Source organism: Phyllopteryx taeniolatus, chromosome 22 (genome assembly GCF_024500385.1).
Source record: "Phyllopteryx taeniolatus isolate TA_2022b chromosome 22, UOR_Ptae_1.2, whole genome shotgun sequence".
Lineage (NCBI taxonomy): Eukaryota > Metazoa > Chordata > Actinopteri > Syngnathiformes > Syngnathidae > Phyllopteryx > Phyllopteryx taeniolatus.
In genome coordinates, this window is record NC_084523.1 from 9,142,320 (window position 1) to 9,159,651 (window position 17,332).

Genomic DNA, 17,332 nt, shown 5'->3' on the forward strand with positions numbered 1-17,332 from the left:
ATTTGAAAAAAAAAACAAAAAAAGATTGAATTGACTCAAATGAGAAAATGTAACCCTCTGAACCCCGAAGTTTCGTCGAGCAACTACTCTCTCGGCTAACTTCGTGGCTACAATATATATATATATATATATATATATATATATATATATATATATATATATATATATATATATATATATATATATATAGGGTCAATGTGTATATACATTTGTTTTATTTTATTTTGTTGACAATACTATTAATTACGAGCATTTTCTTTTAAAATCTCGGTTTGTAAATTGAAATCCAAAATCAAATGCGGATTAGTATGACAGTAAATGGGTCACAGGGCGTCATAAGCAGCACTGTTACATGAGTGCGAGGCTTCTCTCGTGTCCAGTAAAGAAACCACGCTGCAGGAACGTGACTGCGCTTGGGGCGAGGCGGACCAATCGCAGGCCGCCCAGCATCATCCAGTGGGCGGGACTAAAGCGGAAGGTGCGGCGCTTGGCTTGAGCTGACATTCGTGTGCGTTGCGGAGGAAGTTGAGCTCTCAAAACAGCCAAAACACTCGCTCAACCGCGACGGATACGAGACAGAAAAATACAGGAGTCGTTTAGATGAGATAAGTGCATATTTGCGTTGCAATCTGTCGCCGTTTTTTTTTTAAATGTAATCGCTGTTGTTACGTGTATTTACATAACCAGCTTTCCCCGGTGTTGTGGCGGGGGCATTACCATCGAATTGCAAACTCGATCAGAGCATCGCTCGTTGCAACTCTGTTAAAGAGCGTGTGTTTTTGCCGCATATCTTTGCAACAACAATCTTAAATCGGCTGAACTGTCCCTCTTTTTTTGCCCCCGTTTTCGACAAACAAGTTATACAACGAGGCGGCCTTGGCGGCCATCCGCGCAGGTCCTAGGCCCCGCCGGGTTGCCTTTCACGTTGCCTCTTGAGGGCCAAATGGTTCAGACTCTGACGCATTCTAAATTCTTCGTCAGGATGGAAAAGGTTTTATTAGAGCAAGGTTAACTCCTGCACGCCTCGGCCACCCTATTTACAAATTGGAACAAATCGACTTTCCTTTTAGTTGGTATTGGGCCTGGATTTGTGTCAGTGTAAGCAAGCCGTATTTCCAAAAATAAAAGGACATTTCCAAGCTTGAGGCCTCCATCCATTTGAGTGATGGTCGTGAATACGATCCACTGGTTCAGGAAGGGCTTGCGGCTCCACGACAACCCGTCCCTCAAGGAGTCCCTGCTTGGGGCAGACACCGTCCGCTGCATCTACATCCTCGACCCCTGGTTCGCTGGTTCGTCCAACGTGGGCATCAACAGGTGGAGGTGAGGAAACACACCTGCACGCTCTCCATATCTGGACCCATGAAATATTCATACACACATATATTGAGCCAAAAAGAAAATCCACAACGTGGATGTAAGCAAACCAGCTGGCTTCATCGGAATAACTGGAAAGTGTTTCATTCATTCAAAAACTGACTCGTCTTAAGGACTCAATGCAAACTTCTACCATTAGACTACAGTGTACTACATGCATTTATGCTTCACGTATCACTTGTTGTTGACACTAAAATGTTTACATTCCATTAAGTCTGACCTAATATTTGCACCCTGCTCTGATAACATGATGAGAAGTAATCATACAAGCTTTCGGTATGCCAGAAATAGAACATTCCAGGTGAGTTGATCCTCTCCATGTACAGTACATACGGATTTTGTGGCATTATTAGTGTTTCCCTCATTTCCAAAGCCGTAAAACGTAGGATCAAAAATATCGTCGTCTTTTTTATTTTTTTATTTTCCATGTGTAAACAATGCAAAAGGAATGACAAAATACAAAATATAGATGATTTGGATGTAAACAAACCCAACTGGGGCTCATTGGAATGACTGGCAAATGGTTGCTCAAGTGTGGTACGAGTCCTGTTAGTGGTACGCGGGCTGCCCCTCGTGGTACGTGAAAGAATCACTGAATTAAATGCTCAAACTGGGCGTAATGTTACAGCGCTTTCAAGTTTTTTCATTCAAGTGCGGTGCATTTATTAAGTACAGTTCAGGCGTATTGAATGTTCACGTTCAATACAGTTGGATTGAATCTTTCAGAACTGTTTGTTTTGAAACATTTATGAAGTTACACGTTACTGTATTTTAATTATAGTACTTGGTGAGCAAAGTGTTTTTTTTTGAAGTGGTACTTGAAATAAGTTTAAGAACCACTGCTTAAAGGCATGTTTTTGATGTATTAATATACAATCATGACACCTATAAATCCATATGTGTATGTATCTATTGACTTAAGTGTGAAAGTGATTAATCGAGTGTGTGTGGATGTGTTCGCTTGCAAATTGGGGCGGGGGTGGTCCCACGCGGGCATGTAATGGGACGCATCCATGTTGGTTGCACAACCGCTGACGCAGACGCTTTTTGTCACGCGTGAATAGGAAGCATTGGCCGCCGCGTGAGACCCAACTTGATTGTAAGATTGATGCAAATATTGAGAGTTGACGTTCCCGTCCTGTGTGCCCACCCGCAGATTCCTGCTGCAAAGTCTGGAGGACTTGGACTCGAACCTGCGCAAGCTCAACTCGCGTCTCTTCGTGATTCGGGGCCAGCCCACCGATGTCTTTCCCAGACTCTTCAAGGTGGGACGCCCGCATCTCATTTAATACAATAATAATACAATACAATATGAATACAATATTAACTTGCATACAGTTACTGATAGAGTAAGTTAAAAAAAAAAAAAAAAAATTATCATTTTTTTTTTTTTTTTTTTACCACATTCAACGCTGCTGAATATTCTTTCCGTCCACTTCGCTGCTTGCGTGCTCAGACTTTGCTTATTGTATCGTTTGGTTCTCCAGGAGTGGAACATATCCCGCCTGTCTTACGAGTACGACTCGGAGCCCTTCGGGAAGGAGCGTGATGCCGCCATCAAGAAGCTGGCCTCTGAGGCCGGTGTGGAGGTGACAGTTCGCATTTCGCACACCCTCTACGATCTTGACAAGTAAGCGGATGACCGGGACCCCTAATCTCACGGCCTCCCTCGTCGGACAGCCCCTGAACTCAAACGTTGCCCCGCAGGATCATCGAGTTGAACGGCGGTCAGTCGCCGCTCACCTACAAGCGCTTCCAGACCCTCATCAGCCGCATGGACGCCGTGGAGGTGCCCGCCGAGTTCATCACCGCCGACGTGATGGGGAAGTGCGCCACGCCGCTCTCCGACGACCACGACGACAAGTTCGGAGTGCCGTCGCTGGAGGAGCTGGGTGGGTAGAACGGGACAGAAGAAGCGCAGACGTCAGGCGCGGACCGTGTAACATTTCACGTTCCTCCCGCAGGTTTCGATACCGAGGGCTTGTCGTCGGCCGTGTGGCCCGGCGGGGAGTCCGAAGCCCTCACGCGACTCGAGAGGCACCTGGAGAGGAAGGTTGGTCACACGAGACCTTGAAAAAGTACCTTGAAATTCAAATTCCCTGAATGTGCGCAGTTTCTAATGGCATTTTTTTCTTCTCTTGGCCACAGGCGTGGGTGGCCAACTTTGAGCGCCCCCGCATGAACGCCAACTCGCTCCTGGCCAGCCCCACCGGCCTCAGCCCCTACCTGCGATTCGGCTGCCTCTCGTGTCGCCTCTTCTACTTCAAGCTCACCGACCTCTATCGGAAGGTAGCGAGTTACCTCGTTCGTAGCGTATGCAGATCTTTAATACATTTACCAAAGTGAAGGCCTGTATTATGCTTCAAAATTACACGCATTGCTTAAAACCACAGTTTAAACGTCTTAATCAGGCCACAAATCCAATTATGTTTACTGACCTCTTTAAAATAATACAAAAAAGAACATTTCTTTTCTTAGAAACAATTTTGACAAATGCAAAAAAAAGAGAACAAACAGATTGTAAATTTAGATGGGTAACATGCAATGTTGTAAATACAATCAAATGTTACAATATAATCAACAAAACGAAATTACATCAAAAATGAAGACGGAAGTAAAAAGCCCACGAAATAAATCTTTGATCGCATAAACTGAAAGAAGTTCATTTGTCCCTCGAAACAAAGGTGAAGAAAAACAGCTCGCCACCACTGTCGCTGTACGGGCAGCTGCTGTGGCGCGAGTTCTTCTACACGGCGGCCACCAACAACCCGTGCTTCGACAAGATGGAGAGCAACCCCATCTGCGTGCAGATCCCGTGGGACCGCAATGCCGAGGCGCTGGCCAAGTGGGCCGAGGGACGCACCGGCTTCCCCTGGATCGACGCCATCATGACGCAGCTGCGCCAGGAGGGCTGGATCCACCACCTGGCCCGGCACGCCGTTGCCTGCTTCCTGACCCGCGGAGACCTGTGGATCAGCTGGGAGGAGGGCATGAAGGTAGGCGCGGGAAGTCTGACCTTTTAGGTTCGGTTTGGGCATTTTAGGCTATAGTGGGTATTTTCAGGGGTCCTTCAAAGACTCATTACACCGACAGATTTTGTCCCGTTTCTAGCAAATTGAAACCTCATCCTGCAAAAAAATAAAAAAAATAGTCTCAAGAAGCCATGCCTGTAAAAACACAGGAACTCGTCCACTTTGTTTTTAAGCAGCAATTGAAGTGGTCATTTCTAGGAATGTGGGGGGAACACGGAAAAGTCTGAAGAAGCCATGTCTGGCAAGACACAGCAAGTCAGACAGTTTGCTTTGAAGCAGCCCTTTCAAGGGTCATTTGCAGCAATTCGTGCTCCCTGGAATTGTCAATGAAAATTCAGCCCCCGCAGCCAGTTTGACTGAGCAACATGAAATTTTGTTCGTCATAGATCTCATGAGTAGACTCACAAAGAGACTCAAGAAGACATGCCTGTGAAGGCACAGTGAATCTGCCATTTTGTTTTGAAGCGGCAATTTCAGGGTCATTTGGGCTTCGAAGACGGACTCAAACCGTGCATGATAGACAGATGGGTGAGAGCTTTGGTCACCTTGGAGGTACTCTGACGACTCAACGCTCGAATTGCTGTGTTTTGTGTGCGTAGGTGTTCGAGGAGCTGCTGCTAGACGCCGACTGGAGTGTGAACGCCGGCAGCTGGATGTGGCTCTCCTGCAGCTCCTTCTTCCAGCAGTTCTTCCACTGCTACTGTCCCGTGGTGTTCGGCCGGCGCACCGACCCCAACGGCGACTACATCCGCCGCTACCTGCCCGTGCTGCGGGGCTTCCCGGCCAAGTACATCTACGACCCGTGGAACGCGCCGGAAGCGGTGCAGAAGGCGGCGCGCTGCATTGTGGGCGTGCACTACCCGAAACCCATGGTCCACCACGCCGAGGCCAGCCGCGTCAACATCGAGCGCATGAAGCAGATCTACCAGCAGCTGTCCTGCTACAGAGGTCTCGGTAAGAAATTGGGAGGGGTCTTCCCCCTTTCTTGGAAAATGCGTGCAGACCTTCACACCTTACCAGGTGCTGCTAGGTTCTCAACAGACATCTAGAAGTTGATTTCTTGTAATCGTCACAATTAAAAGCCAGTGAATACATATGGCATTCACCGTTATGAAGCTGTAGCACGGCACAGAATAAAAAAGGTCCATTGCACTGACAACCATCACGAGCTTATTTTTGTCTCGTTGAATCCACAGGGCTGCTGGCGTCCGTTCCCTCCACCTCCAACGGAAACAATAAGCCCTCCTCAGACGTGATGGGGTACTCGGTTGAAGGTCCTCACGATGCCGCCGCCTCTGCCGCCGTGTCTTCCGGTGAGCCATCTTGGAATTTCAGTCCCAATTTTTCCACCCTTTACAACTGAATATCGATCTGTTCTTGGGTGCTTTCGTCACCGTTTTGACAAAACTAGCTGGAGGAAAGTTTAGGTTTCGGTTCCGATTTCCTCTGCCAACTCGCCAACTGACCATCGCTCTTTTGTCGCTGCAGGCTATCCCATGCCAGGTCAGTCGCAGGCCGACTGGCAGAGCAGCGGCGCCATGATGTACCTGCAGGGAGACTCCCAAGCCGGCGTTGCTGCGCATCAGCAAGGTAAGCCTTTCAATGAGTAATAGGAACATTTCACCTTCCCTGAGGAATTGTAATCCTTGACGCTGCTTTATTTTTCCAGGCTACGTCAGCTCCAGCATGATGTGCTACGCTCAAGGCAACCGCCAGAGTCCCATGCTTCAAAAAGGTCAGTGAAATATGGACGGGCATGAGCAGTTACAAAAACACGAAGCATTTTGGTATTCCAAAAAATACTCTAAATCAGTGTTCATCAAATACAAGGCAGAGGCTTAATTCTGAAAAAGTGTATTTCATATTATTTGAAGCTACTGTAACATTGCGCACAGTTTGAACATTAAGACCGCTTTGAAACACAGCAAAGTAAAACACAGGACCTCCAATGATTCATTCATCTTGCGTTCCGCTTTCCTCACGCGGGTCGCCCTATCCCAGCCATCTCCGGGCGGGAGGCGGGGTACACCCTGAACCGGTCGCCAGCCAATCGCAGGGCACATAGAAACAAACAACCATTCGCACTCACATTCACACCTACGGGCAATTTAGAGTCTCCAATTCATGCATGTTTTTGGGATGTGGGAGGAAAGCGGAGTACCCGGAGAAAATTCACGCAGGCACGGGGAGAACATGCAAACTCCACACAGGCGGGGCCGGGAATTGAACCCCGGTCCTCAGAACTGTGAGGCAGATGTGCTAAACCACCGTTCCACGCCAGCTAAATTAACATGTTTTATTTATTTTATTAATTGATTAAATGGAGAGAACTTCTTTAAAAATATATTATTATTTTTATTATTATAAACTATTTTACATATTCATTTCATTTTGTTAAATATGATTGCATAATAATTACAAACCTATAATTTGTATATGTTTTTAACTTGTCTTTCCAGGGCTTGAGCATCACTCCAGTGGTGCGCCGATGAGCAGCAAGCGTCACTGCGAAGACTCCGGAAACGGCAAAAGCTCCAAAGTCCAAAGACACTAAACCACAGGAGAGAAAAAAAAAAAGTTAGTTATTTTGTTCTTGGTTCACATTTGCTTGCTGGGATGAATTTCTAACACTTAACATTTCTTGCATCGCTTCTGCCTCTTGCAGGAATCTCCACGTGGTGACGCCCTCACTTGCCATGAAGTCATCAAATTTGTATTATAAATGTGGCAAATTTGTATTATAAATGTGGACATCCCGGGAGCATCACACTTTTTCTTCTTCGGGTGTGAACACAAAGTCGTCATGTATATAATGAACTTTCCAAAATTCACATACAACTTGTACATATTTGACTATTGTGTGTGTGTCTTCTCTCTTTGTGTAGCATCATAGATCTATTATATATATTTTTGATATGATACCAAAAAAAAAAAAAAAAGTTTCATAAAACATCTTCCTGTGCGACTCATGCCTCGTTTGGGCCTATGTAACAACAAAGTGTTTTCGTGCTAGTTGACTGACTGGTTGTGTTTTCCACTGTAGATGCAAACTTACTATGACCTTGGTATAACCTTTTTTCCCCCACAATTCACATCATTGTATCAGTGTATTATGACCCCCACCCACTACTGTAAACAACTGCTTCTAAATGTTTTTTTTTTTTTTTTTTTTATTAAAATGACATAAAAGCACTGGTGTTTCTCTCTTCAGTCTGTGTCCTTGGGTGTTTTTATTACCAAGGTGTTTTTCAAAACTAAACTGAGCTTTTTAAAAAAATAATATACATGGTCTGCCAAAATTTGGTATACACTTAAAAAATATATAATTTTAAATCGTTTGAAAGGAAGTAAAGGTTACGGTTATAAAATAGGGTTTCAAGCCAAGTGTTAGGGTTTCATGGAAGGTTTAGTGTTTCACTCTGAGCTTCATAGAAGGCTTAGTGTTTGAAAGTAAGGTTTAACTAAGACATGATTAGGGTTTTGAATTAGGTTTTAAATAAGGTTACAAGGCACGTGGGTTCTAATTTAGGGTGTCATTGAAGGTTTAGCCTTTCAAAGTACATAGGGATTTGAGCCAGGGTTAGGGTTTCAAAATAGGGTGTCAAGTTTTAGGTTTTACAGTTTCAAAGTAGGGTTTAGTATTTTCAAGTTGGATTTCAAGTCAAGGTGGGATTTTATTTTGGGTTTCAAGCCGGAATTAGGGTATTGAATGTAAGGTTTCAAGCAACGCGTTAGAGTCTCAGGGAAACGTTAGGGTTTCAAAGTCAAGTTTCAAGACATGGTTAGGATTTCAAAGTAGGATTTCAGCCCTAAAAACGGCCCACATGTATAACGTAACTTTTCAAACTGTATTATCTTATAATGTTGATTTTTAAAGTGAGTATTTGTACTAAGAATACATTCACGTGTTTGTTTATTTATTTATTATATTTTACATTTTTCTACCATTTTCCGCAAGATCCCTGAATCCATCATCCGGGTCCTTTTTAGGAATTTCCATGACTCGTCGAATGAATTGGTCATCGCTTCAAGGCAAGTAAGAGTGACACGACCCCTGAAATTACGCATATATATTTGATTTAAAACGTTTTCACGCGATATATGTTACTATTTACATAAACTATATCAACTTTGTAGCCATAATTATTTCTTAAATACAAAACGAATGCCACTCCGCCCCATATAAAGCCAGACATTTAATTTGTAGTCGAGGTAGCTAAGAGTAGCTAACAATTAACATTTCAGAAAACCACGATGAAACTCGACGGAAAAGTACAGTGAGGGCGCCCATTTAGTTTTTAAAATTTTAACTAACTAACATTTGATACTGTTTCGGTTGAAAAAATGAAGCTACAAGTAAGAAATACTGTATAACTACAAATGAATCCGAATGTAACAGGTTAACTAGCTTGTTAGCTATTTCGTGTACTCCAGGTGCTCACTAGTTGTAATCAAGGTATGAAGTGAATACTTAAAAGCAGGATTAATAACATTTTCATATGAATTAAAATATAAATGTACAGTAAAGGCGCCCATTTAGTTTTTTAAATTTTAACTAACTAACATTTGATACTGTGTCGGTTGAAAAAATGAAGCTACAAGTAAGAAATACTGTATAATTTAAAATTAATCCGAATGTTTCAGGCTAACTAGCTTGTTAGCTATTTCGTGTACTCCATGTGCTCACTTGTTGTAATCAAGGTATGAAGTGAATACTTGTAAGCAGGATTAATTTATTTTTCATATGAATTAAAATACAAATGTACAGTGAAGGCGCCCATTTAGTTTTTTATTTTATTTTAACGAAGTAACATTTGATACTGTGTCGGTTGTATAACTGTATAACTTAAAATGAATCCGAATGTAACAGGCTAACTAGCTTGTTAGCTATTTCGTGTACTCCATGTGCTCACTGGTTGGAATCAAGGTATGAAATGAATACTTGGAAGCAGGATTAATCAATTTTTCATATGAGTTAAAATATAAATCTACAGTGAAGGCGCCCATTTATAAGTAATAAATACTGTATAATTTAAAATTAATCCGAATGTTACAGCTAACTAGCTTGTTAGCTATTTATTGTACTCCATGTGCTCACTGGTTGTAATCAAGGTATGAAGTGAATACTTGTAAACAGGATTAATTTATTTTTCATATGAATTAAAATATAAATGTACAGTGAATACGCCCATTTAGTTTTTTATTTTATTTTAACGAAGTAACATTTGATACTGTGTCGGTTGTATAACTGTATAACTTAAAATGAATCCGAATGTAACAGGCTAACTAGCTTGTTAGCTATTTCGTGTACTCCATGTGCTCACTGGTTGTAATCAAGGTATGAAGTGAATACTTGGAAGCAGGATTAATAAATGTTTCATATGAATTAAAATATAAATGTACAGTGAAGGCGCCCATTTAGTTTTTTAAATTTTAACTAACTAACATTTGATACTGTGTCGGTTGAAAAAATGAAGCTACAAGTAAGAAATACTGTATAATTTAAAATTAATCCGAATGTTTCAGGCTAACTAGCTTGTTAGCTATTTCGTGTACTCCATGTGCTCACTTGTTGTAATCAAGGTATGAAGTGAATACTTGTAAGCAGGATTAATTTATTTTTCATATGAATTAAAATATAAATGTACAGTGAAGGCGCCCATTTAGTTTAATTTTAACGAAGTAACATTTGATACTGTGTCGGTTGAAAAAATGAAGCAACAAGTAAGAAATACTGTATAACTTAAAATGAATCCAAATGTAACAGGTTAACTAGCTTGTTAACTATTTCGTGTACTCCAGGTGCTCACTGGTTATAATCAATCAATTACTTAATCAATCAATTTATCTTTCATATGAATTAAAATATGAATGTGTTGTTTTTTCCCTCCCCCACTCCCCCAGATCAACAAAAGCAGATCAACTCCACATTACCCCCTGGCATTTACAGTCAAATTCCATTTTGAATGCAGTGTTGGGTGAGTCACGTGACATTTTTTTGTAATTTGATATTGTAATCGGGTGGACAAAATACTGAACTGTATAGACCAATACCTCTTGTGCTACACAATATTGGCCAGTAGAGGTCCTTCAAGGCCTCCATCCTGCATTTTGTTAAGTTTGACCATCTTCCATAACATAAGGTAAGGTACAAAACTGATTAAAAAAGGTGTGGCCCAAAAATAATTTAAACCACTATTTTATGTTCTTTGCGTGGGATTGCAGCAGAATAGTGCTGCTCAAGAAGAAAAAAAAGTGCAGGGAAAATTATTTTGAACTGACCCTACCCTGTACACCACCTTTACCAGCTCCTTTCCTCTTGGGAGAGTACATACATGTTTTGACAAAAGGAAAAAAAAATACCTTATTTTCACATAAACTGTAGATTTTTTTTTTTAAATTACATTGTCTCTGGCGGCACGGTGGATGACTGGTTAGAGTGTCTACCTCACAGTTCTGAGGACCGGGGTTCAATCCCTGGCCCCGCCTGTGTGGAGTTTGCATGTTCTCCCCGTGCCTGCGTGGGTTTTCTCCGGGCACTCCGGTTTCCTCCCACATCCCAAAAAAAACATGCGTGGTAGGTTAATTGACAACTCTAAATTGCCCGTAGGTGTGAATGTGAGTGTGAATGGTTGTTTGTTGAAATATCGCACAATTATAATTATTATGAATACGTGTTACTACAACAGCAATCATGTTTTGAATTATAATTTGAGTATTTTTAAAGATTTGAGAGTTTTATCACATCTACATATAAAATAAAATATATATCATATATTATAATTAGTTGTTTGTTTGTTTGTGCCCTGCGATTGGCTGGCAACCAGTTCAGGGTGTACCCTGCCTCCTGCCCGATGATAGCTGGGATAGGCTCCAGCACGCCCGCGACCCTAGTGAGGAGAAGCGGCTCAGAAAATGGATGGATGGATATTATCTCTGTGGAAATTGATGCAAGTAAATGCTTGGAAAAAAACAGTTTTCAAAGCTTTTTTTGTATCAGGAGAAATAAAGGAACTCAAAGAAGGGGGAAAACACATTTTCTTTATTCTGTTGTTGGTCAGTATTACTGCACTCCTGCACACTTTATGTAGCTTAATGACTCTATACATTTGTATGTACAGTATGCTTTAAATGTATATTTTGTGATTGTCTTTTTTGCTAATGTAAAACCCAAATGAGACAAGCAAAAAGTCACAACAACAAGTTACTCTAACTACCGGTGACAAATTCCTGTCCAAGTATGTGTTTTAACATACTTGGCCAATAAAGATTATGATTGTGATTCTGTTATTTTTAGTTGTCAGTTGTCCCTGGCCACCAGCAAGGCAGAGTGTCTCGCTTGGCAGCCCGGGAGCACCTGCTGCACTCGTTTTGCACTCGGGCATATTTGCTTAACAGGCAGTTCCCGCTGGGCATCCAGGTTTTGCCGGCGGCATCCTAAGGCCTCATTTAGCTTATCTTCACGTTGCGATTTGGAGCCTGGCTGAAACTCAACCCTGGCTGAAGATAATGAGTTCTCATGGCTGGAAGGAGGCGCAAAGAGGCCATTTTAATTGGGATTCTTGTGTGCCAGAGAGAGAGAGAGAGAGAGAGAGAGAGAGCACCTGTCCCTGCTGTCACTTAGCTAGCTCATCCTTCCCAAAAGCGCCTTTTGTCCTTTTCCACAAATAACCCCAAGACACGGGAAGCCCTGCCTGCGCGTCACTATCTAAATGTCGCCACGCAGGGGCAATTTCTCCTGCTAATCCACTCTGCTGAGAGCCTGGGACACTCTGCATTGTTTTAATTACATTCCAGAGTGGAGACGGACACATGCTTATCTTGACAGACGGATGGATGTATGGATGGAAAACAGTGGATAGATGGAATAAATAAAGGCAGGCTAACCCCTGTGTGAACCTTTCAACATGAACTTTACAAGTGCAATTACCCATCAGGCCTTGGGAACAAACTTTACTGTCATGTCGAAGATGTGGATGGTTTCTTAGAGTTAATGGTAGTGCACAAGAAAGAATCCGAATCCGAATCATCTTTATTTGCCAAGTATGTCCAAAAAACTCAAGGAATTTGTCTCCGGTAGTTGGAGCCGCTCTAGTACGACAACAGACAGTCAATTGACAGAGAGCACTTTTGAGACATAAAGACATTGACAAAAAACAGTCACTGAGCAAAAAAGGGTTGCTAGTTATCTGGTAATGCCGGTACATTTAAAAAAATAATGTTTTGTTGACAATTGTGCAAAAAGATGCAGAGTCCTCTAGCAGGTTTTTGAAGGTTCTTTGTAGTTAGTGTGTCAGATCAGGTTTAGATAAGTTGCATGCCTTTAATGAGTCTTAGAAGAGCATTAAAATAGTTTAAAGAAGTGTCTTAGACTAAAATCCATCCATCCATTTTCTGTACCGCTTATCCTCACTAATAATGCTCATAAGAGTTAAAGATGAGTCTGACAAGACTAGTAGAGTCTTTGAGTCTTAGAAGAGGTCTAAATACTCCCCTAAAGGGTTGTTACGACCTCTATGGAATTGTGTTCCGAACAAGTAGAAATTTCTTGCTTCAGTGGAGTATCCTGCACCACCTGTCAGCTTTATTAGTCACCTCGAAATGCTGTAATTTTAGGTCCAGTTTGTTGGCCAGTATACAGATAGTAGATGGTAAATGTCAGTCAGTTTTAGTTTGTTTGTTTTTCCATTGTCAAAAACAGCGTTCCCAGTGAGGGCTCATCATTGGGAATCGTGACAGCTGCTCATGTCCACAAGTGTTACAATCGTGGGTGTCCCTGACATCCTGTTTGCTTTGTGGAGGGACTTTTACAAGCTTGACTGGCGCCAATGTTTCCAAAAATGATGCGCTTGATAGACTATCTGCAGAGATGTCAAGGGATTCTCCTGATGCAAACTCCTAGAATGTCAAGGCAATTGTTCAAAAAATAAGTTTTTATGTCGCAAAAGTGTTTTCTGTCAATTGACTGTCTGTTGTCGTACTAGAGCGGCTCCAACTACCGGAGAAAATTCCTTGTGTGTTTTTTGGACATACTTGGCAAATAAAGATGATTCTGATTCTGATTAAAACTGTTGCTTATATAAAAAGGAAACCAATTAGTCGTACGTTATGAAGTGAAAGGTCTTATTTTCTCTTTTTGTATTCAAAATGACTCTTTAACCAAGGTAAAATATAGTTTATCCAAATAATTGATGGTTTAATTAAATTTTCAGGAGGATCCTCAAGAACTAAAATATTCGTTGGCTGCAGCCATTTTTATTGTTTCCAAAAAAATCTTTGCTTTGGACCCCAGTGGGATTAAGCTGCAAAAAATTGGTCCTCAAAATTAGAAAGTTGCTCCTCAAATTAAGAAATGATAAGCAAAACTGCTCCTCAAAGAAAGAAACATTTTGAGCCGTGTGTGTGTGCGTGGGTGTGTGTGTGTGTGTGTTGCTGAAGTGCTTTCACGAATCATTATTAACTGTGTGTCCTGTGTTGGTGCTAGCAAATGAGAATAAGAGTAGTGCGGGTTATTGTTTCATGAATACAATGGACACGAGACTTTTTTTCCAGACTCGATAAATATTCATTGTTGTGGCGCGGTGCTCACGACGCAGCGAGCCGCTGGCGGAAAGGCTTTGGCTCCGTAGATGCAAACAACTGGGGCATTTTAGGGACAGTTAACTATTTATTATTGTTGGCTAGCCCACGAGCTAACTAGCTAGTCTGGTACGGAGGTAAACAGCTCACTCTGGCTCGCTCGATTGTTGCGACATCGTTTAAAACAGAGGTCATTAACTCGTTGTCCGCGTCTGGACCCAGAAGCAGTCCCACACGGACCCACACCATAGCCAAAAAAGATAAGCTATGATTCAAGACATACGGGGTGCTTCTTTTTTATAGATTACAGCACTGTATATAAAAGTTTGTTGTGATTATGCCACGGAGGTTTTTTAAGGATTAAGCTCTGATTCATTGGGTCTGTCTATCCCCATGTAAAATTAGTACATAAAAGATTACTCAAGAGATACCAAATATTTCGTTGAACGATGTGAGTAGTAGTATTTCGAGAAACTTCGTCCACGCTAAGACATGAATTTAATGTTGACCAATAGCCTCGTACCTTAGCAAATGTGAGTTCATGCTCATTCTTGGGTGATTCTCACGAAATTAGATTCATGAGATGTCATGAAGCATTTTTTTTATAAAAGTTGGTGCTATCAAAATAATACAGATAACATTATAAAGACATTTTTGTTTACTATTTTGCTCATGATATCAAATGACCACCATTAATACACATTTATTTTTTTTTTTTTTATTTTCAGGTGAAATTACCGCATCTCCATAGCTAGATTTGGTTCCGTGAGATTGAAATACTATTAATTGAGAAAGATAAAAAAGAATAACCTTTTATGCATGTGATAGTATAAACAGTTACAGTGCAGAAACATGAAGTATTTAGTGATCATTGGCAAATGTAGTGAAAATAATAAGGAATACAAACGTGTCAAATACCAATTTTCTTATTCTCCACAGCAAATTCCAATCATTGTTTAAGTCCTGAAGAAACTTAAATTTTCAAGGAATTTTTTTGGATGGGACAGTATTGAGTGTAACAGTCAAGACGGCTACCAGGTAAGGAGTTCATTTCTTATCTCCAGATAAAAGTTTGATCGTATTAGTGCTTACTCAACTTTTTATCTCTCATTTTACGCATGTTATAGTATATACAGTTACAATAAAGAAACATGTTGTATTTAGTGATCATTGGCAAATGTGAAAATAATAAGCAATACAAATGTGTCCAAGACGAATTTTCTCATTCTCCGCCACAAATTTCAATCATTGTTCAAGTCCTGAAGAAATTTTCATTTGCAAGGAATTTTTTTGGATGGGACAGTATTGACTGTAACAGTCAAGATGGCTACCAGGTAAGGAGTTCATTTCTTATCTCCAGATAAAAGTTTGATCGTATTAGTGCCTACTCAACTTTTTAGCTCTCATTTATTTTATACATGTTATAGTATAAACAGTTACAGTGAAGAAACATGTTGTATTTAGTGATCATTGGCAAATGTGAAAATAATAAGAAATACAAATGTGCCCAAGACGAATTTTCTCATTCTCCGCCACAAATTTCAATCATTGTTCAAGTCCTGAAGAAATTTTCATTTGCAAGGAATTTTTTTGGATGGGACAGTATTGACTGTAACAGTCAAGATGGCTACCAGGTAAGGAGTTCATTTCCTATCTCCAGTTGAAAGTTAAAAGTTTGATTGTATTAGTGCCTACTCAACTTTTTAGCTCTCATTTATTTTATACATGTTATAGTATAAACAGTTACAGTGAAGAAACTTGTAGTATTTAGTGTTTATTGGGAAATGTTGTGAAAATAATAAGGAATACAAATGTGTCAAATACCAATTTTCTCATTCTCCGCAGCAAATTTCAATAATTAATAATAATAATAAGGAGTTCATTTCTCATCTCCAGATAAAAGTTTGATCGTATTAGTGCCTACGCAACTTTTTATCTCTCATTTTACGCATGTTATAGTATATACAGTTACAATAAAGAAACATGTTGTATTTAGTGATCATTGGCAAATGTTGTGAAAATAATAAGGAATACAAATGTGTCCAAGACGAATTTTCTCATTCTCCGCCACAAATTTCAATCAGTGTTCAAGTTCTGAAGAAATTTTCATTTGCAAGGAATTTTTTTGGATGGGACAGTATTGACTGTAACATTCAAGATGGCTGCCAGGTAAGGAGTTCATTTCCTATCTCCAGATGAAAGTTAAAAGTTTGATTGTATTAGTGCCTACGCAACTTTTTACCTCTGATTTTATGCATGTTATAGTATATATAGTTATAGTGAAGAAACACGTTGTATTTAGTGATCATTGGCAAATGTTGTGAAAATAATAAGGAATACAAATGTGTCCAAGACGAATTTTCTCATTTTCCGCAGTAAATTTCAATCATTGTTCAAGTCCTGAAGAAATTTTCATTTGCAAGGAATTTTTTTGGATGGGACAGTATTTACTGTAACAGTCAAGATAGCTACCAGGTAAGGAGTTCATTTCTTATCTCCAGATAAAAGTTTGATCGTATTAGTGCCTACGCAACTTTTTATCTCTCATTTTACGCATGTTATAGTATATACAGTTACAATAAAGAAACATGTTGTATTTAGTGATCATTGGCAAATGTTGTGAAAATAATAAGGAATACAAATGTGTCCAAGACGAATTTTCCCATTCTCCGCCACAAATTTCAATCATTGTTCAAGTCCTGAAGAAATTTTCATTTGCAAGGAATTTTTTTGGATGGGACAGTATTGACTGTAACATTCAAGATGGCTGCCAGGTAAGGAGTTCATTTCCTATCTCCAGATGAAAGTTAAAAGTTTGATTGTATTAGTGCCTACGCAACTTTTTACCTCTGATTTTATGCATGTTATAGTATATGTAGTTACAGTGAAGAAACATGTTGTATTTAGTGATCATTGGCAAATGTGAAAATAATAAGGAATACAAATGTGTCCAAGACGAATTTTCTCATTCTCCGCCACAAATTTCAATCATTGTTCAAGTCCTGAAGAAATTTTCATTTGCAAGGAATTTTTTGGGATGGAACAGTATTGACTGTAACAGTCAAGATGGCTACCAGGTAAGGAGTTCATTTCCTATCTCCAGATGAAAGTTAAAAGTTTGATCGTATTAGTGCCTACGCAACTTTTTATCTCTCATTTTACGCATGTTATAGTATATAGTTACAATAAAGAAACATGTTGTATTTAGTGATCATTGGCAAATGTGAAAATAATAAGGAATACAAATGTGTCAAATACCAATTTTCTCATTCTCTGCAGCAAATTTCAATCATTGTTTAATTCCTGAAGTAACTTACATTTGCAAGGAATTTTTTTGGGATGGG

General features: G+C 40.2%; 1 protein-coding gene across 1 annotated transcript; it reads left to right on the forward strand.

Annotated features, from left to right (window-relative positions):
• Window positions 1–444: 444 nt before the first annotated feature.
• On the forward strand, window positions 445–7,601 carry cry1a (cryptochrome circadian regulator 1a). Its single transcript, XM_061762358.1, has 13 exons — window positions 445–1,323; window positions 2,534–2,642; window positions 2,865–3,007; window positions 3,085–3,269; window positions 3,342–3,430; window positions 3,526–3,666; window positions 4,062–4,373; window positions 5,009–5,363; window positions 5,606–5,722; window positions 5,898–5,999; window positions 6,079–6,144; window positions 6,869–6,986; window positions 7,075–7,601. Exons 1-12 carry the CDS (start codon window positions 1,166–1,168, stop codon window positions 6,961–6,963), a joined length of 1,872 nt encoding a protein of 623 aa, XP_061618342.1. The 5' UTR covers window positions 445–1,165; the 3' UTR covers window positions 6,964–6,986; window positions 7,075–7,601.
• The last annotated feature ends 9,731 nt before the right edge of the window (window positions 7,602–17,332 follow it).